The sequence below is a fragment of the Canis lupus genome, chromosome 25 (assembly GCF_003254725.2).
Source record: "Canis lupus dingo isolate Sandy chromosome 25, ASM325472v2, whole genome shotgun sequence".
Classification (NCBI taxonomy): Eukaryota; Metazoa; Chordata; class Mammalia; order Carnivora; family Canidae; genus Canis; species Canis lupus.
Genome location: NC_064267.1, coordinates 51030238 through 51053185, shown reverse-complemented (window position 1 = coordinate 51053185; position 22948 = coordinate 51030238). Strand labels below are relative to the sequence as shown.

At 53.5% G+C, this 22948-nt stretch overlaps 1 protein-coding gene and 2 long non-coding RNA genes across 6 annotated transcripts in view; 2 read left to right on the top strand and 1 right to left on the bottom strand.

The window, feature by feature from the left end:
- The window catches only part of SNED1 (sushi, nidogen and EGF like domains 1), an 84655-nt gene that overhangs the window by 42048 nt on the left and 19659 nt on the right, over window positions 1-22948 (bottom strand). For all 4 annotated transcript variants that reach the window (XR_003142739.3, XM_035716671.2, XM_035716673.2 and 1 more), the window contains exons 2-12: window positions 18334-18621; window positions 15627-15767; window positions 14798-14960; window positions 12107-12232; window positions 11781-11894; window positions 9786-9899; window positions 9588-9701; window positions 2040-2165; window positions 1712-1816; window positions 1336-1449; window positions 673-789 (exon numbers count right to left, since the gene is read on the bottom strand). Coding sequence is in view for 3 of the 4 variants with exons in the window: in XM_035716671.2 (XP_035572564.2) it covers window positions 673-789; window positions 1336-1449; window positions 1712-1816; window positions 2040-2165; window positions 9588-9701; window positions 9786-9899; window positions 11781-11894; window positions 12107-12232; window positions 14798-14960; window positions 15627-15767; window positions 18334-18621 (1522 nt within the window). In the remaining variant the exon portion in view is untranslated. The remainder of the gene's footprint in view (window positions 1-672; window positions 790-1335; window positions 1450-1711; window positions 1817-2039; window positions 2166-9587; window positions 9702-9785; window positions 9900-11780; window positions 11895-12106; window positions 12233-14797; window positions 14961-15626; window positions 15768-18333; window positions 18622-22948) is intronic.
- On the top strand, window positions 287-9047 carry LOC112670032 (uncharacterized). The gene is made up of 4 exons (XR_004816052.2): window positions 287-616; window positions 933-1052; window positions 2546-4922; window positions 5173-9047. It is a non-coding gene; the product is annotated as an uncharacterized LOC112670032 (long non-coding RNA).
- LOC125753595 (uncharacterized) lies at window positions 15755-22637 on the top strand. The gene is made up of 2 exons (XR_007405742.1): window positions 15755-16766; window positions 17454-22637. It is a non-coding gene; the product is annotated as an uncharacterized LOC125753595 (long non-coding RNA).

Here is a 22948-nt window from a genome sequence, read left to right as displayed (position 1 = left end):
ACAGGGCCTCGCAGGCTGCAGGTCCAAGTTCCAGCCCCCACCACCCGGAGCAGCCCCCCCGGGTCCCCGCTTTGGGGGCCTTTGTTGAAGACGCAGGACCTCGGCCGCAGGCGCAGGGAACCAAGCAGCAGGGCTTCTCTTTGGAAACCCTCTCCTCCTCCTGCGGGGTGGAGGTGGGGGGGCGGGGGGTTCCGGGGAACAGGGCAGCAGGGACCTGCCCTTGGGGCCCCTTCCAGGTTCCCAGACGAGCGCGGGGTCCAGGGGCCGTGGGCGGCCAGGGGCTGAGCTCCAGGCCAGGCCCTGCGGGAGGGGTGCCGCTGCCCACCCTGAGCCCCGCGGCGGAGCGTGGGAGCCGCGTTCCCGGGGCGAAAGTCCGCGAGGGTGTGTGCGTGACATGCTGACTTTCGCCAAGTTCAGTTACATCTGATGAGGTACTAACGACTATTTTGAAGATCAAGGACTCAATAAAATCCATTTGGGAAAACGCTGGGCGGGAAATGAAGCCTGTTCTGAGGAAAACCGAGTGGTGCCCCGGAGGCCACGGAGCAGCAGCACTAGCAAGACAAGCAGCTCCACGCTGGCACCACACGCAGAAGCTGGGCGGCCAGCCGTCAGGGTGAGCGGGCCCTCTCTGCCCTGCCCCGCCCCGCCCTCCCCTGCCCTGCCACCCACCTTTCTCGCAGTGCCTGCCATGGAACCCTCGGGGGCACTCGCAAGTGTAGGTGTCCTCATGGGCGTCACAGGAGCCTCCGTTGAAGCAGGGATCTGAGTCGCAGGGTGACGGCAGTGCTGCGGGGGCAGAGGGTGGTCACCCTGACATCTCAGCGGGAACCAAGGCCACTTAAAATATACTCTGGGGGGGGGAGGTCTTGATTCTTCACACCAGGCTCTAAGGCCCTTCCTGGAAATTCTTTTATTCTCAATTTTTCCAGACTTCATCCTGCCTCTCCTATGAGCTAGGACTGAGCCGTAGTGCCCGGGGGTCTTGGTACCAGCACCTCCATCATCAGTGTATTATACATAATGTAATGCACACTCACAAATACACAGTCGTAAGTATTTAATCACGCAGACTTAGACATGTGTGAAGCTAGGGGCTTAGGGGAGAGCTTGAACACGTCCAGAGGTGCTTTCCCAGCTGTGAGCTCCTGCGGCGGAGGGGTGGACAGCCCACATTACAGAGGACGACCCCAGGACAGGTGCACCACCCACGGGGGCTCTTGAGGGCCCGTGGGGCAGCCCACACCTCTGCGTGCTTTGCCCCTGTGTTCTCCTAACGCCCTCCCTGGCTTCTGCGCAGGCCTGTGTCCACAGCGTCCCCGCCCCCACACTCACGGTGGCTGGCGTTGTGGTCAGTGTGGCAGACGCAGAGGTAGCTCCCACCGTACTCCATGCAGTAGCCCCCATCGGGGCACTGGGTGTTCATGTTGCAAGGCGTGGCTGTGACTTCTGCAGGGAAGGAAGAGGCCCGTTCGTCTTCCTGGGGACTTCTCATCCTTGAGAAGCATCAGGCAGCCCCGCCAGGGTGGCCAGGTTCAGGCACTCTTGTGGCCGGCCCCCTCCTGGGGTGGGAGTGGGGGATCACGGGACCGCTGGTTAAGGGTCTGGATCTATGGTTTGGGCCCAGACCCCAGCCACCACCTCTCCTCTGGTCTGGGGATTTTCAGGGGCAGGGCAGGAAGCGTGCCCCACTGCAGCCCTGGGCACTTACCAAATTCACAGAGGAGCCCAAAGAAGCCTGGGGGGCACTGGCAGAGGGTAGTGTTGGCACCCAGGCATCTGCCACCGTTACGGCACTCACAGTGGTCAGGAGTTCCTGCCGTAGACCGAGGGGGGAAGCTCCGATGTGGGGTGTGGAGCTTCAGGGCCCTCCTGCTGCTGACCCTGCCCTGCTCCCGGCTACCATCACATGAACACGGCTGTGCACACACGCTCTCTCTCTTCCCCCCACCACACACCCCCAGCAGCCTTCTGTACGCACCACCCGCCGGAGGGCCCTGCCCGGGACCACTGCTCTGGCAGCCCCGGCCCAGACTCACTCTCCCTGCAGTCGGGGCCGGTGAAGCCCTGGGGGCACTCGCACACGTAGCCCTCATCTGCGTCCACGCAGGTGCCCCCATTCTGGCACGGGGCTGAGAGGCAGGCCTCTGGCACTGGGTGGCTTCCTGCAAGAAACACAGAAGTCACCAGAGGCTGCTCCAGAGAGCATGGGGCTCCTCGCCCAGGCCCCACAGCACTCAGTTCTGCATGTTAGTGCGATGTAAGCCCAAGGCCCACTATCTAGAAACTGATTTCTAGCTGCCCCTCACCATCTGAACCCCTTCTGTGGAGCAGAAGGCAAAGCAAAAGGATGGAGACCCCACGGTGTGCACCAGAGGGCCCAGCTAAGACCAGGGGCCTCCAAGCAAGTGCTTCTAATCCAGCATCTATGTTGGTACCATGGTTGGGGTTTTCCAGATACAGTTTTTGTGGATTTCCAGGTTAACTACTATAATCAGGGGATACAGTCCCTTCAACCGATTGAGCTTTATTTTATGTCCTACAGGATGGTCTGTCATGGTGAGTGCTCCATGCGACCTTGGAAAGGATGTGGCTGTCACTTAGGTCAGGTGGGCTGACGGTGCTGCTTGCGTCTTGGAGGTCCCTACTGATCCCCGTGATGAGAGCGGTGGGTTGGAACCACCGCCTGCAGCCACAGATCTATTTCTGCCTGCTTTCCCTGCATGCATTTTGATGCATGTTCATAGGTGCACGTACATCAGAACTGCTGTGCCTGTTTGGTGACTTCACCTTCGTCATAAAAGACCCCTCTGTTCCTGGCAGTATTCCTTATTCTAGAGTTTAATCAGTTTGCTGTGAATATAACCGCTCTGACTTCTCTTGGTCGATGTTTGTCAACCTATTCCATTTCATTGTTTAGGTGTTCGATTTCTTCATGTGGTTCAGGATTTATCTTTTAAATAATACATGGCAAAATCGACTTTTGCTCGCTGTCCACTTCTGTGAATTTTAACATAGACTAGATTTGTGCTGCCCCCACCAGTCAGGACACAGAACATTCCATTACCGCAAATACTCCCCTGTATCTTTTCACGGCCACAGGCTCCCTCCCCTCCTGAACCCCGGGCAACTACTGACCCCTTCATCACTGCAGCTTTGTTGCTTTAAGAACACCAGAAGTGGGAGATTACACACGAAGGGCATGTGATCCTTGAGGCTGGTTCGGTCACTCAGCAGAAGGCCTCCAGGGTCCGTCTAAGTTGTGTGATTGGCAGTCACGCGTCCCACCAACAGGGAAGGACGCTTGCGTTCTTAGGTTTGGTGGCTGTGCACAGGCGTGCTGCATACACTTGTGCATTTCGTGTGAATAGAAGTTGTCATTTCTGTAGGGTTAATAGCTAGGAATGGGATTGCTGGACCATATCAGAAGTGTATGTTCAACTTTATGCAAAGCTGCCAAGCTGTTTTCACAGTGGCTAAACCATTTGGCATCACCACCAAAAATATGTGAGTGTTCCCACGGCTCTGTGTCCTCACCAGTCAGCACTTTTTATTTTAGCCACTCTGGTAGGTATGTGGTGCTTTCTCATCGTGGCTTTAATTTGCAACTCACCAGTGGCTAACGATAATGACAAATGACTGCATTTGTTCATCTGCTTCTTTGCCTCCCAGATAGCCTTTCTGGTTATGTGTCTGTTTAGATCTTTTGTCTGTGCTTTGGTTGGTTGGTTTCTGACAGTTGAGCGTGGAGAGTTCTTTATGTGTTCCAGAGGCCAGCCCTTTGTCAGACGGGAGTGCTTGCAGGACCTCTGGAAGCACGCAGCCTGTCTTCGCGTCCTCCTGACCGTGTCTTTCCCAGAGCTGCGTGTGTCCTTCTGATGAGGCCCACTTCTTCTGTTTTCGTTTGCTGGAGAGTGCTTTCATGTCTTATCTAAGCACTGTTCCTGTGGCCGCAGGTCACACAGGTTTTTCTCCCATGTTTTCTTCCAAGAATGCTGTGGTTTTATGTTTTCCATTCAGGTCTCTGGTTCGTTCTGACCTAACCTTGTTCAGGGTGTGAGGCTGAAGTTGAAGCTCAGTCTGTACATGAGAATGTCTGACGGTCCCAATACCATTTGTTGAAAAGATCATCCTTTCTCCACTGAATTGCTTTCACACCTTAAAAAAAAAAAAAAACCTGGCTGTATTGGTGTGGGTCTAATTCTGGATCCTCTCTGCTGTTCCACGTATGTATGCACCCGTCCCTTTGCCAATCCCACAGGGGCTTGATCACTGTGGCTGTATAGTAAGTCTTAACACTAAGTAGTGTAATTCCTCAAAAGTTAATTTTTTTAAATTGTTTTGGCTATCTCAATTCCTTTGCCTTTGCATATAAATTTTAGAACCAGCTTGTCCAAAGCTACAGAAAACTCTGTTGAAACTTTGATTGGAATTGTATTAAATCGACTGATCAATCTGGGGAGAGCTGACATATTTACTATGTTGAGTCTTCCAGTCCATGAACGTGGGATGTCCTTCCGTTTACTCAGATCAGCAGACAAGTCCTGTACATGTTTTGTTAGATTTATACCTAAGTCTTTCAGTTTGGGGGAAAGCTATTATAAGTGGTATTGTTTTTACTATTTTGGATCAGATTACAATGCCCAATGTAGGGAACTCAGGAGATCACAGATGATTGTAGGGTTGTGGCCCTGAGATCCCCCTCTCTGCCACCTCCCCATGGTTTCCAGTGCTCTGGGCTGGCCTTTTCAGTCCTCTGGCAAGAGAGCTGGGGCTTTTATTGCCTCACACTACTAGTTTGTTCCTGTGAGTGCACTCATGTCTGGGCCAGGTAGTGGATGGACAGAGAGGAGGAGAAACAATGGGAGTTGCCCAGCTCTGTGGAGCCATAGGACCTCCAACTGGAGAGGAAGCTTCCTCTGGTCAGTTTGGGCCCCTCAGGGACCTCCACCCCCCCACCTTTGCTGCTACTGTTGGTCCTGCTTCTTGAGACCGACTAGTGGCTGCTTTTGGAGCTCTTTCCATCCATCTGATGCTCACTTCTGATCTGGGAGCTGCTTTGAGTCCAGGCAGGGGGGACACTGGAGGAAGAAAATGGTGAACTCACCACTGGTTCTGTGGTGCTTTGAAGCTTGGTCATCTTCCCCAATCCACCTACTATTTATTTTTCAGAGTCCTCAGATAGCTACTCCATGCCTTCTGTCCAGGATTTATGGCTGCATTCAGTGGGAAACACAAGGTAGGGACGGTATGCTTACTCTATCTTACCCAAAACCAGAAACCCATTCCAATTTTCAAATTATTTTCAACTTATCTGTGTCTTTATGTTTAGAGTAGGTTTCTTGTAGACAATTTATAGTTGGGTCTTGCTTTTCAATTCAGTTATACAATATCTGCCTTTTAATTGGTATGTTCAACTATTTCACATGTTAATGTAACTATCAGGATAATTAAACCTACCATGTTGCTCTTGGTTATCATTTGTCCCAATTATTCTTTATTCCTTTTTTCTTCTTTTTCCTGCCTTCTGGATGGAGTGTTTTCAGGATTCCATTTTATTTCCATCTCTGGTTTATTGGCTATGACTCTTCATTATTATTTTTACTTGTTCCTCTGGGTTCATAATGTGTATCTTTAACTTATTGTAGTCTACCTTCAAACGATATTATACCATTTCATATATAATGTAAGGACATTACTATATTATTCCCATCTCTCTCTTCCTATCCTTTATGCTAGACATTGATAAACTATGGCTTGCAGACCAAACCTTGCCTGCCACACGCATTTTAAAAAATAAAGTTTCATTGGAGCACAGCTATACCCAATCTATGGCTGGCTGCTTTGGCATTGCACTGGCAGAGGTGAATGTCTGTAATCACACGGCTCATAAACCCAAAAATATTGAGACGCCTGGGGGGCTCAGCAGTTGAGCATCTGCCTTCAGCTCAGGGCGTGATCCCGGGCGGGGTCTGGGGATCAAGTCCCACATCGAGCTCCCCACAGGGAGCCTGCTTCTCCCTCTGCCTGTGTCTCTGCCTCTCTCTGTGTCTCTCATGAATAAATAAAATCTTGAAAAAAAGCCAAAAATATTAATATCTAGCCCTTTGCAGAAAAAGCTTGCACATTCTGCTTTAAGCTATTGAGGTCATACATTTTATTTCTATAAATGTTATAAACCCCATAACATATTGTTATTTTTTGTGTTAAAATTATCTTTAAAGAGATTAAAAAGTAAGAAGAAAAGCATTTTACAGGCATACCTTGGAGATATTGTGGGTTTGGTTCCAGACCACTGTAATACAGCGGATACGGCAATAAAATGAGTCAAATGAATTTTCTGGTTTCCCAGTGCCTATAAAAGTTATGTTAACACTACACTGGAGTCTATTAAGTGTGTAATAGCATCATGTCTAAGAAAATGTGTACACCTTAATTAAAAAACACTTTGCTAAAAATTGGTAATCATCATCTGAGATTTAGTGAGTTGTAATCACTGACCACAGATCACCATAACAAATAGAACCATAATTTAAAACTTTGAAATAGGGATGCTTGGGTGGCTCAGCAGTTGAGCGTCTTCCTTCAGCTCAGGGCGTGACCCTGGGGCTCAGGATTGAGTCCCACATGGGGTTCCCCGCAGGGAGCCTGCTTCTCCCTCTGCCTCTCTCTTTCTGTGTCTCTCACGAATAAATAAATAAAATCTAAAAAAAATTTTTTTAAATATTGCAGAATTACCAAAAAGTGATACAGAGATACAAAGTGAACAAATGCTATTAGAAAAAATGGCCCCACTGGTCTCACTTGATGCAGGGGTGCCACAAAGCTTCAATTTGTAAAGAACACAGTATCAGTCAAGTGCAATAAATGAGGTCTGCCTGTACATTTACCCAGGTATTTACCATGCAGAGCTCTTCATTCATTTGTATAGTTCTGGATTTTCATCTGGTGCCATTTTTCTTCAGTCTGAGGAATTTCCTTTAATGTTTTTTTTAAATAAGATATGCTGGTGATGAATAATTGTGTTTTCACTGTTTGAAAAATATCTTAATTTCACCTTAATTTTTGAAAGCTAATTTTCCTGTGTATATGCTACAAGGTTGATAGTGCACTGTCTTTGGGCTTGCATTGTTTCTGATGAGAAGTCTGTTATCATTCTCCTCTCCTGTATATATTGTGTCTTGTTTTCTCCCTCTGGCTGCTTTTCGGATTTTTTTGTTGTTATTGTTACTGGGTTTTCAATACTTTGATTATGATGTGCTTCATGTGATTTTCTTCATGCTTTTCTTGGATATGTGGATTTTAATTTTCATCAAATTTAGAAAACATTTGGCTATTATTTCCTCATTCTTTTTCTGTGCCCCTCTGGCCCCCTCTCTCCCTCTGGAACTCTACAGGTACACACACCAGGCAGACTATGTCCCACAGGTCACTGAAGAGATGGTCTTGGTTGCAGTCTCTCTACCTCCTTTGCTGCTTGTTGGGTTGTTTCTGACTTCAAGTTCACTGATCTTTCCTTCTACAGTGTCTAACCTGTTGTTAGTCTACCCAGTGTATTTTTTAAATTGACATTTTATGTTTTTTAATCTCTCGAAGTTTCTTTTCTTCTCTCTTCTACTTCTCACTGTGTCCTTTTTCCTCAACAGTCTTGAGCACATGGAGCATGTTCACGGTAGATGATTAAACATGCAGATCTGCTAATTTCATCATCTCTGCCATCTGTGTCTATTGATCTATTTTTCTCCTGGATGTGGGTCATATATTCTTGATTCTTAGTACATCTGATAATTTTTGGTTGGGTATTTTGAAGCCCTGGATTCTGTTTTATACCTTTAAATAGTACAGATTTGGTTCTGGTATATGGTTAAATTACTTGGGATTGTTTTGATCCTTTCAGACTTTCCTTTATATTTGTTAGGACAGGTCAGATTAGCCTTTGGTCCAGCATTTATTTATCCATATCAGCAAGATGGTATCCTTGTACCCCAGTACAAGGTGGTACTGAGGACTCTACTCTGCCTTAGCCGTTGGTGTGAGGAGCTCTGCGTGTACTCTGGCTGTAGAGAAGAGAATTATTCCCAGCCTTGTTTGAGTTCCAGGGATTGTGTGACTCAGCACTTCCAGTGGTTCTTTCCTCAGCCTCCTGGATTTCACCCCAACTGTGCTGACTGAAGAGGCCAGGGGTGCCTCTGCAGGTCTTCAGAGCTCCTTGCACTCTGCCCAGTCCTTTTTAGTAACTCCATCCTTTCTGGAATTCTCCCCACGAATGGCAGCTACCAAACTAGACTCTCTGTCTCTGTGACCCAGAGACTCAGAGGAACTGCTGGAGTCTGGACCCCCTTGCTGCACGGTGACCTGGGAACTTCCTACAGGCAGACTTGGGGGCAGTGGTAGAGAGCACTTCATTTCGGTCCCTCCTCCCAGGGGTAGCAGTTCTGTGATGCCTGTTGTCCAGTGGCTGAAAACAGCTGTTTCATATATTTTATCTGGTTTCTTAGTTGTTGATGGTGAGGGAAATTCCCAGAACAGTCAGTCTTTCTTGGCCAGAAGCAGAAGAATGGATACTATTTTTAGAAATTATCTCCAAATTTTGGCCAACTTCCTGTTGAATCTGGTTAGAATGTCAAAACTGGCACCTTGTAATATGAATAATAAGCTTATATTGGGGATGGAAGCGTCAGTTCTGTTGTTTCTTGTTGTTTACTTTCATTTGCCTTCTTCTTCCTGTACAAGATGTGGTTTCTTTGCAAAATCTTTTGAAAACACTAATCTATTTTCTAACATGAGTTTAGTTAAATATACAGATATTTAGATAACAATCTGGGCGAGGTGAACTGTGACCCGTTACAGTGATTTTAAGCAACCAAACAGGTGAGGGTGCTGCTCTCCCCTCCTCCCCTCTGCACTACAGAGCCCACCCTCTCCTTAGGACATGGCCTGGCCTCTGTGTGGCCCTCTGACCAAAGACTAATGGAGGGCACAGCACCCATCTATATCTTACTTATGGGTAAAATTTAATTTCCTTCTTAACTTTTTAAAGTGAAACTAAATCTGACAGCTTGTGTTGAGCATCTCCCTGGGGAGCAGCTGCCCATGCCCTGGACTTTGTTTGCTATCTTGGGCACAGGGGCTGAGCGGTCATGGCAATGTCAGATGTTAACAACCTCAATTTATTCTGTAGGTTATAAAATCTAGTTGGTCTTTTAATTGATCTACCAAGTCATCGCCAACATTTAAAATATGAAATAGAAACTAGCAGAATTCATCACATGTAACAAAAGTCAGTTTTCTTGCCAACTCATGGGCTCGTTCCCTTCCACGGCGAGGGGTCTGCTGTAGGAAAGAGGATGTTAAAAGGCCCAGAATGTCCTGAGCAGGAAGAAGGGCCTTGAGAGTGTGGCCATCTTGCCCGCATCCTATAGATGGAGACAGTAGGAGGCACGCACGGGCGGCAGCTCAGGGGACAGGGCAGCACAGGCAGGGCTGGGGAGACGACCCCCGGGACAGGAGTGGGGCTGAGCTGCTCAGCGAGGGCCAGGGGCCGGGTGACTGCGCCGTCACTGGGGGCTGCGGGCAAGGGCCGGTACCTGTCTCGCAGCGAGCTCCCTCGAAGGGCTCTGTGCACAGGCAGGTGAAGTTCCCCACGAGGTCAACACACGAGCCCCCGTTGAGGCATGGGCCGGAGGCACATTCGTCCACATCTGGGGGCAGCGGAGGCGGGAGCTTGGCTTGAGCCAGCCTCTGACTCCCGGGCACCTTCCCGCCCCCCGGGGCCGGCCCCTCACCCGTCTCGCAGGCCTCGCCCGTGTAGCCAGCCTGGCACAGGCACACTGCCAAGCCCTGCTCTGCCTGGCACCGGCCGCCGTTCTCGCACGCCTTGGCATCGCATGGAGACAGTGCTGTGAGGACAGAGGCGTGGAAGGTGTCGGACCTCCGGCTGGGCCCCTGGGGTCTCCTGCTGATCCCCGCTCGGGAGGGTGTCAGGCTCCGCGGGGCCTGGCCGGCCGCCCCCACCCAGCAGCCCGCGCCCGGCCGCACAGGGTCTGTTTCAGCAGATCCAGGCCGGAAGGGGGCTGTGTGCGCTGGCTGGGGGCGCCGGGGTGAGGGGGATCTTGCTCTCAGCTCCCAGCACAGAGTGCGATTCTGGAGCACTGGCTGCAGGGATTGCTCCCGGCCCAGCAGAGGGATACAGCCTGCGATGGGTCTTGAAGGGGGTGTGGTGTGCAGAGGTGCCGGAGGGCCTGGATGGCCCTGAGGTGACACCGTTGTGGGGGAGGTGACCTGTCTTGCTGCAGGGCTAGGTGAGGTGCAAAGGTACTCAGTCCCCATCAGGTGGGAGTGAGCTGAGGTGGAGCGTGCCTCTGGCCACTTTCACCCAGGATGCTGGCCGCTAGACTCCCTGGTGGCTGCTGGCCCGTGAGCCCCCAGGGGGGTGGGGGGACAGCACATTCCCCAAAACAACTCTCAGTATAGGAGCCGAAGGGATCCTCAGAGCATGTGGCCCTCCCTGGACTCATGGGGGTCAGTGGGAGGAAGGAGAGAGGACGTGTGGAGGTGCTCTGGTGGCCACAGCACCAGGTGACCCCCCTCTCCTGGATCCTGACTCCACCAAAGAGCAGGGTTGGGCACCTGTGGGGAGGAGGTGCTCAAGGTGAGCAGCACACATGTCCCTGCCTGGATGCTGCTGGGTGTCCCTGCTGTTGTGTGGCCTGGGGGCTGAGGTGGTCCTGAGACCAGCGAGCATCGGTGGGGACCTGGGACCTGTCGGTGTCATCATAGTGGCCATGAGGAGCCCAAGGCGCAAGGCTACTGGCTCCAGGCCCAGGTCCTCCTAGGAGCTTCACCGGGCCCAGATGTGTGCAGATACAGTGGAGGCACAACTTTAAAACATTTTTTTGTGGCTAGAAGTCGCTCTTGGAAATGGTTCTTCTAGATTGAGAGACTCCTGTAGGACTGTTATTCTACACACTTGATGGAACGATGTCTCATACATGTTTCTCAACAATGGTTACACATCAGCCAGTGTACCTCGGGGAATGGGCGGGTGTGCGGGGCTCTCTTTGTTGGGCTCCCCTAGCAGCTTCCCACAGTGAGACCGGGCGCAGCGGTGGGGGCCCACCTTTCTCCAGCCAGGGCGAGGAGGCCCAGAGATGTGCTGGCTGAGGGGCAGGTACAGGAGGCTGGGAATCTGCCAGCACTGCTTCCAAAGAGCCATGCTCAGAAGGGGGTACAGAGCGGGGTGCAACTGGAGGGTCTCAGGAAGGACCCCAACCCGTGCCGAGGCTGAGACCCCGGGGGCTGGAGAGAAGCAGCCTCCACTCCTGTTGGGAGCTACTGGGGCTTGGGGTTCAGGCGGCACAGACAGGGTGGGGTGGGGACTGTGCTCTTCGGCACCCTGGAAGCCCCCACATTCCCATCAAGCCAGTCCAGAGCTGAGGGGGCAGTGACGGCCCCAATCGCATGGGGGTGGCTCTCACCCACGTCCCGTGGCCAGGCTGGAACCGGGCACTGGCCTGTTCTAAGGCACCACCCCTGGTCTGAACACCAGGGCCCAGGAGGCCTGAGTGCTGTGGTCAGGGCTCCTGCCACACGCATGAGATGGGCTTTCCTCTAGAGTCTGGGCTCCTGCCCCCATGGGCCTCTCCAGGCTCCCAAGCCTACTGCCAGGCCCTCTGGATGCGGACCCAGCGTTCCCATGAGGCTGACCACACTCCCCGGTCGGCCGGGACCATTTCGATCTGCCGCCAGTGGGGCCATAGGGCCCGGGCACGTCCTCTTACCTGTCTCACAGGTGGGTCCCCCGAAGCTGGCCGGGCACTGGCAGCTGAAGCTGTTGACGCCATGTGTGCAGGTCCCGCCATTCTGACATGGGTGGGAAGCACATTCGTTCACGTCTGGAAAACAGGGCAGGCTGGGGCCTCAGTGGAGGAAGCCTGGTCGGGCAGGATCTGCCTGGACCCCTTGCTTCCAAGGTGGTCGGCCCAGAAGGGGCAGCTGTAGCACCCGCCCCCGTGCTCACCATCGGGGAGCCACCCGCACCATGGGGACAGAGACCCTTGACCTTGGGCCCTCGGGGCCACCGGCTGTGCCTGCAGTGTAAACTCACCTAGGTGACATCTCCTCCCCGTGAAGCCTGAGAGGCAGGAGCAGGTGTAGGAGGGGTTGCCTGTGACGCAGTCATCAATGCACTTGCCGCCGTTGAGGCAGGGGCGCAGGGCCAGGCACACGGATGCTGTGGGCAGAGGAAGGAGCGCGCCGTCCCTTCCCTCCCCTGACCCCAAGGGCCCGTCTCTGAGGACTGCCGTGCGGTCTGCTGGCAGCCCCGCATCCGTGGCCAGCTTCCCATGTCTCCTCGGGTGCCCAGTGTCCCTGCATGTCCTGCGACATTTAGATTCCCGAGCGGTGACTCCGGCTTCCCAAGGAGGGCAGGCTTCCCTAGTGCCCGTCATACCCACAGCACCTTCCTATCCCTTTCATCCGTCAACTTCCACATTTGTCTGAGGAAATAAGACACAGACCCAAGGGTGCCCAGCGCCACAGAAGATGTGGGTGCGCCTCATGGGCAGGACGCCCGCAGACATGGAAGAGGGGGGCCCCGTGGGAACCAGGGGTGGTGGGCGGCGGTCTCTCGGACCCTCTTGGGGAGATGCAGTCTGGTCTCAGCGCTGCCACCACCGCTTACGGACACGCACGCCCAGCCGCCCCTCCGGGTGTCCCCGCGTGTAAACCAGGGGCTGGCCTCGGAGCCGTGGGAGTCAGGGTTTCTCACATCCTGGCCTCCTGGCCAGGCAGGGCATCCAGCAGTGCCCGAGGGCCCCCCAGTGTCCTGCCTGGGCCCTCCAGGACGGGCAGCCCAAGAGCTCAGGCCAGGGTGCCCTGCCCCTCCGGAGAAGTGAGGCCCCTGAAATTTGCAATTAAGCAGCATCAATTGGCAGGTGACTAGAGCACCCCAAGGCCTCGGGTCTCCTGGTACCGGGAGGGCCCCGGGAGATCTGGCGTGGCCTCAGGGGGCAGGGGCCCTCCGGGAAGGACCCTGTGGCCCAGAGCGCCATCAGGGCAGAGGCGCCCTGCTGCATAGCCTTCCACTGACTTGGCCACACGGTCACTCAGCCGGCCGGCGCCTGGCTACACCCTGCAGCGTGAGCCGTTTCTGGACCCGCCTTTCTCAGAAGCTGGGTTTCCAGATGTGGACGCACTGCCTCTGAGGGGCAAACCTACCCTCCCTCCCTGGCATAGCCACTATGGGGGCCCCATCTCCTGGGCCTGCGGTGTGGGGAAGCCGTGGGCCTCCTGGGGGCGTTGTGTGCACCAGTTTGAAGGCCCAGCAGTGCCTCTCCTCCACCCACTCCCCCCAGAAGCCTGGGATAGCGGGAGAAGCACGTCCGCGTGGGAAGGGATCCGCAGGGGACTGGCCAGACCCCCTCCCGGGGATCCTGTGTCCCAGGGGCTCCCAGCCTGCAGCCTTGGTAGGGGGCACGGGCCTGCCCACAGCTACACCCACACCTGCAGCCGCCTGCTCAGACGTGCATGCACACCGCACAGGTGTCTGCTCACAGCAGCCCGCGTCTGCACTCCTGCCTTGATCCTCAACCACAACCAAGTCCCTGGCTGCAGGGACATGACCAGCAACCAGACCTGTCTGCCCGCACAGACGCAATGGTGTCCCCCCCGCCCCCGCACCACCGCCGCCCAGAGTCCAGGTGGGCAGAGCCTGGCCTGGGGCTGCTGGGGGACTTGCATTCTTGGCTGTCCTGCCTGCCACCTTGGGGGAGGCGCAAGTGACTGGCTCCCTGGCTCCCCGGCCGTGGGTCCCGCATTCCCAGAGTGCAGAGTCCATGAGTGGGTGGGCTGGGGTTCCCGGGCACCTCTCACGGAGGCATCACCCCTAGTCCTTGGTGAGCCTTTCCGCCCAGGGAGGGGTGCACGCCTGCCCTCCCTGGCCATCTGGATAGGCTCCGCCCGCTGGCTTGGCTCTCAGGGATTTGGTGAGCCGAGCAGTGGACAAGAGGGCCCTCCCGTGGCCCCGGTCTCCTCGTGGGTGGGAGTGGAGTCCGCAGGACGGTCCCCACACCGTCCTCACTGTGGCCCTTGTGGGGCTGTGGTTAACTCTGCAGAGGGCTAAATCACGCATTTGACCCCCCCCTGCGTTTGCAAGCATGAGGTTTCAGGAGGGTCTGGCTTCCCGCAGGGCCGCACGGCCGGAGGGGCCGGGACCACCCTCCGCCCCATGGACCCGCCCGCCGTGCGCTGCGCCTTCCGAGCCTTCCGCTCCCTCTAGGCGGGTAGATGCCCCGGCTAGACCAGCTAGGAGACAAGCGCCAAATCCCACGGAGCAGCACCACTTGGCAAATGGGGGGAAAGGGTGAAAAGGGCTCCTGCCTTCCAGGTGGTCCCGGGGACACTGGACACTGGACGGCGGCCCCGCCCCAGCCCCCCGCCCCGATGCAGGTGGGAGAGAATGAGCGGAGGGCGTCCACGCCTGGCCCCGAGGAGGGGCGCCCCGGCTCTTCCGCCTTGCGCCCCGAACCTCGGTCTCCCGCAGATTCCTCAACAGAGCTGGGGCCCCAAAGCCTCCCCGGGAAGAGGCGGGGCTGGGGGCGAGCCGGTATCTGGCCAGGTTCATGGCTGGGGGAGAGGGGTCGGGAGGCCTTGCCCTCCTGGCCAGCAGCCTGCCCGCTCCCAGCGTCCCTGCAGCCCCAGCAGTGCCCAGCCCCGGGCTCCCGCCCCCAGGGTCCGCCCCCTCTCGTCATGCCACCCCAGCCCCCACAGCGCTGAGCCGCTGGCTCCATCCTCTTACTTGTATGGCTGCAGCCCCCCACGCGCACCTGGGCATCATCGATTCTGAACGCCCAGCGCCCGGGCACGCCCACGTTGGTGGTGGTTTCCACATCGGCCATGTCCGCCGTGCGGGAGCCGGGGATGCTGAAGTAGCGCCTCCCGTCACCCGCATTGAAGCCGGCCTGGGGGTGGGGAGAGTGGGGGCAGGTCGGGCTGGTTTGCAGGTCTCGCTAAATTTCCGGAGACCTGCCTCCCCCGCGGTGGCCAGGTGGAAGAGGTCATGTGGATGTCAGCCTTGTAACCCCGGAGCTTCACAGGTTTGGGGGCATCTGTACCACCCTCCCCGTTGGCCCTGACCTGATCAGCAACCTCCCAGCCAGGACCTGACCCCAGCCAGCCATTCCTCCAGCCACCCACCTTGTTGGACCCTGGCATGCTCCCCTCACACACACCTGCAGGGGCTCACCCCCCAATCTCTTGGCTCCCAGGGGGACCAGGGGCAGGTGTGTGAGCTCAGAAGAAAGTGGACGGCTAGGAAGGAGACGGGGGCATTCCCATCACGAGGGAGCACTCGCTGGCCACGGTCCCATGGGCCACAGGCCAGGCCAGACCCCAGGATGGTTAGCACGCACAGAGCCAGGGGCCCTTCTGGCTCGGCTGCAGCTGGCCCCGGGAGGACAGGGCAGTGTGGGTCAGGACAAAGGTGCCTCTGACCTGAGGATGTTTCTGTGAGTCTGGCCTGGGACTGGCATCAGAACACTTCACACTGGCCTCTGCAGAGTCGGGGGGGGGGTCTCCCTGCCTGATGAGCTCATGACAGTTGTGGCAGTGGGGAGCCGGGCCCCTACCTGGGCTGCGATGCCCCCCAGGCCAGTGGAGTCGCCCCCACTGCTGGCGTGTGTGCCCGTGGTCCACGTGATGGACTCATAGTTGAAGATGGTGAAGGAGAACTTGCCGTCCGTGATAAGCACGGTCTGGAACGTGTTGACCTGCCAAGGAGGGAGGCCTGAACAGGGTTCTGCGCTCGCTCGTCCGTGCTGCAAGGGCCTGCCCCCTTCAGCATGGTCCACATCCCCTGGCCCCTCCTCTGTCTTCCCAACTGGATGGCCAGCCATCTGCCACTGAGCCGATGGCCTTGACCTCATGCCCCACTGTCCCTAGTGCCTGAGGCCCCGGCACAGGCCAGGACCCCTGACAGCTGTCACCTGGTGAGATATGCTGAAGGGCCCTGAGGACCCACGGACGCCAGGGACACAGGGCTTAGTGCTTACTGGGTCAGATCCACAAAACTGTCCCGTGTGAAACAAAAAATGTAAAGAGGGAAAGATAAAACGAGGAAACAAGGAAAAGCAGTTTTAGTGAATTTTGTTTTTCATGTTGTCATCTTCCATGAAGATGTTATTGAGTAGTGTACGTATGAGACGTCATTTCAGATTGAGCAAAGGGTGGGATCGTTTAAGAAGTGATCTCGGGACAAACAGGAAACTGAAAAATAATAAAATTAGAGCGTTCCATCCCTCGTGAAAAGAAATCCCGCATCAAGTAAGTTTGTGAATGGAACCATCAGAGCCATAGAGGAAGAAGACCTAAGGGGGCTGTAGAGATGCTTCGATCGAGGAAGGGCTTTAAGTGTGACATTTGTTAACTGCAAAAGCCAGAAGGAGATTTATATACTTGACTTCAGAAACTTCTGCACGTAAAAAAGTGCCGTGAGGTCAAACTGCACGGCCAACAGCAAAGTGGAGACGGTACTTATGACCCAGGCGGCAGTTGGAGCTGTTGGTATCCTTAATTCAAGCGGAACTTCTACAGGTCGGCAGGAGCAAGACGGAAGAGATGACGGGGGTTGGCCGAGGTGATGGGAACAGACGCATCACAGCAGGGTGCAGCCGGCGACCACAGAGGACAGCAGCGCTGGCCACCAAGGAGGCGGAAGGACGGAGAGGAGCCTCCCTGTGTGCGCAGCGGCGGCAGGGGAGGAGCACGCGGTAGGGCCAAGCCAGAGCCCTGCGGGCAGCGGCCTCACCCCGGAGCCCCGGCCCGGGCACGGCCCCCAGCTGGCGAGGCCCCGCAGTGCCCACCCCTGGGCGCCCTGCCGTGGGTGCCGCCCACCCCTGGGCTGGCCTGCAGGTGTTCACGGTGGGACACCATTGGCTCTGCCCTTTACTTATTTAGCAGTGAACCACAGGGAGACTGAGGGCGCCCCTTGGGGGGCAAACCTGGAGCTCCCGGTCTGGAGACAGCCGGACGCCGGGGCCCTGAGGCGGGCTGATGGGACCGCCGAGCGGCGGGGAGGTGCGCTGGTGGGGGTCCAGCGTGCGGGGAGGAGCTTCACCCTCCCTCCCCGGGGGGCCTGCTCCGAGGCACTGTGGGGAGGAGGCCCTTCCCGGCCTCCCCTCCCACCGTACGGACCAGCTTCCAGCCCAGACTCACGAGTGGGTCCCCGTCCGGGGGTTCCCATGTCGCCCGGATAAGCATTTTGCAGCCCACATCTCGGGGCCTGCGGACAGGCGTTAGGGTTTCCTCCGTGGGCGGAGGGGAAGGAAATACCCAGGTGGCCGCAGAGGCCAGAGTGGCTTCTAGGGTGATGAACAAGAAGGCAGAAGACGAGGGAGGTGCTTCACGGCAGCGATCTGTCGGCAGCCGCCTTACCCAGTCTCTCTCTCTGTTACCAGCATGTTTTTCTTACAACTTGACGATAAGAAAAACAAAACTGACAAACTATCTGTGGGCTACGCACGAATAGTTCACCAGCGGAAACATGCATTCGTCGCAGTGTTTACAGAAGAAGCCCGTCTTTCCCTGTTCTTTCCCTAGCCACCGCCTTCCTCCTTTTAAGAACTTCCACAGTGCACGCCCGGCCGGCCGGAGGGCTGCCTCGCTGGCTGGCGCTGTCCCTCTCATCTAGGCTGCTGGAGGACCCAGGCTTGGCGAGCCACCCGCACCGATTTCCTCGGCCGTCACTGCCGGGGACCCCGGCCGCACCTGCGATGACCGCGGGGCGCTCGCACCCCTACCCCTGCATCAAGGCCTCACCTGCCCCACCCGCTGCCCAGCCCTGTGCATGGCCGGGAACGCAGGCCCTGCCCTCGGCCGCTCTGCCTCTCCCCTGTGACCCCGAGGGCACACTTGACACACCTGTCCCTCAGGGCTGCTCTGAGCCACCACAGTCCTCCAGCTCCAGGGCCCCATGTGGCTGAACTGCCACCCTCTGGCTGGCACAGCAGCCTCAGGGAGAGTTCCTCCCCCTGCTTCTTCTGTGTATGGAGAGTGTGCCCCAAGGGAGAGATGTGTCCCCAGTGCCTTTGTTGTTTGGTGTTATCGCAGAATGAAGGATAAAGCAAATGGTTTCCAGGAGGGCTGGGGAAGGTCAAGGCTCTGTCGTCCTCCAACCTGCCTCCGTGACCCTGGGAGAGTGACCCCCATCCCTGAGCAGTTTTTCCTCTCAGGCATGGACCAGTGGTTACGTCTGACCCCCCTCAGCAAGGTGGGGCCACTTTGGGAAGACTCTGGGCCCAGGTGGACACCCTCCCTGCCCCAGGACGAAAAACTCACAGGGGAAGAGGCGCTGCCTCCAAAGAAGGTCACGCGGTACCAGGTGGCTATGAAAACCCAGGTAGCAGAGAAGTCCGGGAGCTCAGGGAAGTATCGCCTGACATCCTCTGTGGCTCTGCGCAGCGTAGCCGGGTCAGTGGCCTCCCGGTAGTACACGTCACCCGCACGTCGATTGTCCACATCTGCCCAGAAGGCTGCCACCACGCAGCGGTCCTTGGCGATGGGAAAGGCCACTGGGGTAAACTGAGAGACCTCCTTCAGGAAGGAGATGATCCCGTTATTGTTCACCTGTCAGAAAGTCAGAGAGGGGACCTCTGGGCACCTAGGGGTGGCAGGTGGGCCCGGTAGGCCTCCCCTGCCTGACCCACCAGGCACCCCCTCCAAGGGGAGCTGGACTTGAGCGGGGCATCCCCAGGATGGCCGGACAGTTCCTGGCCCTTGATATAGGACGCCTGGGCCTGCTCCATCCCCTTGAAGACAGGCTGTGTGCCCAGGGGACAGGCTCTGACCTGTTTGCTGCACCTGATGCCCTGCAGAGTGCCCAGACCTGGGGTCGGGCACGTGGGGTACTCAGGGCCTGGGTCCCACTTTAATCAGGGACCTTGGGAGAGCACAGCGGAGTCCTAGCCTCCGAGCCAGCTCTGGACAGGTGAGTAGGCAGCATGTGAGGAGGTAGTGCCCAAAAAGCAGAGCTGGGGATGGGCAGGAGCCAGTGTGGCCAGAAGAGGCTGGAAGGGCCTTGGTGGCTGGGCTGGGGGGCCGGTGCTCAGGACTCCAGACAGTGAGGAGCCCCAGCAGGCTCCTGAGCAGAAGAAGGGGAGCAGCATCTCTGTGGTAAGACGGAACTGATCCCAGTGCTGATTCCTGCCACCCAGTTAGCTGTGCAACCATGAGGCAGGTTAGCCTTGCCTCTCTGTGCTCTGGATTTTTACCTATGAGATGGTGATAACACAAGTTCTGGACTAGGTTTAAGGTGGCTCCCAATGGGTAGTTTTCCAAGGTTCCAGGCAGAAGCAAAGAAAACCCTCTCTGGTGGAAGATGGCATCATCTTAGGCCTCAAGCCATTTGTATAAATAATTTTTCAAATACAAAACCCAAGACACAGTCAAATCAGGCACACAAGGAAGCAAGATGCCACCAAGAATAAGCAATGAGAGAAACACCAGATATCAGAATTATCAGACAAAGACTATAAAATAGCCAAGTTTACCGTGTTCCAAGAAAATGCAAGCTTTAAATTTTGTCAGAATAGTCAAAATAATGTTGGAAAAGAGGAACAGAAGTGGAAGACTTATACTTCCTGTTTCAAAACTTAGCACAAAGCTATAGTAGTCAAAACAGTGCGGCACTGGCATAGATAGAAAGATAGAATAGGATGCCTAGAAGTAAACCATCACAAATATGGTCAAATGATTGTTATCAAGAGTGTCAAGACCAATAGAGATAAGACAGTCTTTTCAACACATGGTGCTGGGAAAAACGGATATCTACATGTAAAAGATGAAGTTGGACTTTTACCTAACAGCATATACAAAAATTAAATATAAAAGGGTTGAAGGCCTAAACATGAAAACATAGGCTAAAAGCTTCATGACATTGGCTTTGGCAGTAATTTCTTGGATACAACACCAATGGTGCAGACAACAACAACAAAAAACCCAGGAAAACTGGAGTTCATAAAAATTAAAAAGTATTTTTTGCATCAAAAGACACTATCAGCAGAATAAAAGGCACCCCACAGAGTGGGAGAAAATATTTGCAAATCATTAGGCTAATAAGGGATTAATATCCTAAATATATAGAGAACTCCCACAACTCAACAACAACAAGGACCTGATTTAAAATGGGTAAAAGTCTTCAATAAACGTTTTCCAGAGAAGATATACCAATGGCCAATAAGCCCGTGAAAAGATGCTCAACATAACTAATCACTAGGGAAATGCAAACCCAAGCCACAGTGAGCTCCACTTCACACCCATCAGGAGATGGCTACTATCAAAAAACAGAAAAGAACAAGTGTAGGCAAGGATATGGAAAAACTGGAACCTTCGTGCACTGCTGATAGAAGTGCAGAATGGGACAGTCATTGAGAACAGTTGGCAGTTTCTCAAAAGATTGCAAAGAGAATTACCATATGATCCAGAAATTCTACTTCTGGGTATATGTCTGTATTCGTCTGCTAGGACTGCCTTAACAAAATATCAGGCTGAGTGGCTTAAACAACAAATTTGTGTTCTTGTAGTTCTAGAGCTAGACATCCAAGATGAAGGGGCCATCAGAGTTGGTTTCTAGTGAGGCCTCTCTTGGCTTGTAGATGGCTTCCTCCTTGCTGTGTCTCCACGTGGCCTTTCCTCTGTGCACACATGAAGAGGGAGAGAGCTCCCTGGTGTTTCTGTCTCTTATTATCAGATTAAGGCCCCACCACTATAACCTCATATAATTTAATTACCTCCATAAAGACTCTATCTCCAAATACAATCACAGTGTGTGGGGGGGTAGGAATTCAAAAGATGAATTTTGGGTGGCAACACAGTTCATCCACAGCAATATCCAAAAGTAATTGAAGGCAGGGTCTTCAACAGATATTTGTACACCCATATTCATAGCAGCATTATGCATGACAGCCCAAAGGTAGAAGCAACCCAAGTTCCACTAGTATATGAATGAGTAAGCAAATGTGGTCTCTCTACAATGGAGTATGATTCAGCCTTAAAAAAAGAAATTCTGACATGTACTACAACATGGATGAACCCTGAGAACATTATGCTCAGTGAAATAAGCCAGTCACAAAGAGACTAATGCTGTGATTTCACTTATATGAGGGACCTAGAGTAGTCATATTCACAGAGAGTAGAATGGGAGTGGCCAGAGGCTGGGGGCAGAGAACGCGGGGCATCTGATGGGGATAGAATTTCAGTTTTACCAGATAAAAGGAGTCTGGAGGTGGACGATGGTGATGACTGCACAACATGAATGTCCTTAATACCACTGAACTGTACATTTAAAAATGGTTAAGGAGGTAATTTTTATATTATGTGTATTGTTCATTAAAAAAGTGATTTAAAAAAGGGCTGGGGGCTTCTGCCTGGCTGGCTCAGTTAGTAGAGCATGCAACTCTTGATCTCGGGGTCATGAGTTCGAGCCCCATGTTGGGTGTGGAGGTTACTTTAAATAAGTATTTTTTACAAAAGGGCTGGGATAAAAAAATCACCAGGGATGAAAATTATCTTTTAAAAAAAACATTTTAAAGAACTAGATAGAAATTCTAGCACTTAAACTAACAGCAAATTAAGAACTAAATAGGGATCCCCAGGTGACTCAGTGGTTTAGCGCCTGCCTTTGGCCCAGGGCATGATCCTGGAGTCCCGGGATCATGTCCCACGTCGAGCTCCCTGCATGGAGCCTGCTTCTCCCTCTGCCTGTGTCTCTCCTCTCTCTCTCTGTGTCTCTCATGAATAAATAAATAAATAAATCTTTAGAAAAAAAAAAAAGGGGATCCCTGGGTGGCGCAGCGGTTTGGCTCCTGCCTTTGGCCTGGGGCGTGATCCTGGAGACCCGGGATCGAATCCCACATCGGGCTCCCGGTGCATGGAGCCTGCTTCTCCCTCTGCCTGTGTATCTGCCTCTCTGTCTCTCTCTGTGTGACTATCATGAATAAATAAATAAAATCTTAAAAAAAAAAAAAGAAAAAAGAAAAAAAAAGAACTAAGTAGATTTAAGAGCAGATTTGAAGCAATTGAAGAAAGAATTAGTGAACTGGAAGAGAGGTCAGAAGAAACTGTCTGGAATTTAGAGCAGAGGCAGAAAGTTGGAGAGTAGAGAAGAAAAAATAAGACTTATGTGAAGCAGTAGGATGGTCAAATAAATGTATGGTTTGGCTTACCAGAGGGTAAGGAGCTACAAAGGCAATGACTGAGAATTTCTAGAACTGATGAAAGACACTAGGCTACATGTTCAACAGTCCCAGTGATTCCCTAGCTGGAAAAATAAAACAACAAATGACTGTTGGAAATAAAAACAAAAACAAAAACAAAAAAACAAAACAAAAAAAAAACAATGACAAGGAGACAATTGTAAAAGGAGAAAACATATAAATTACCATCAGGGGCTTTACAAGTGAAGTGACAGTGGATTTTTCACGAGCAGTGATGGGAACTAGTAAACAGTGGGGTCATCTCTTTAATATGCTGATCTTAAGAAAATAATTGCTAACACAATCTTATACCGAGATAAAGTATCTTTTATTACTGGAGGCAAAATAAAGATAATTCAGATAAATAATAAGTAAATAGTAACTAAATAGCAGACACATATGAAAGAAATTCAAGTCAAAGGGAAACTTAAAGTCAGAGATGCAAGAAGGAAAACGGGGCAAGGAAGGTGATATTGACTCAATGTCTGTGTCTCCCCAAAATTCTTATGTTGAAATCTGACCTCCACTGTGATGTCATTAGGAAGTGGGACCTGTGGGAGGAGATTAGGTCATGAGGGTGGAGCCCCCATGGAGGAGATTACAAAAGAGAGCCCAGAGAGCTCTCTCTGTCCTTCTGATGTGTGAGGACACAGCATAGAGATGGCTATTAACCAGGAAGTGGTTCTTCACCAGACACTAAA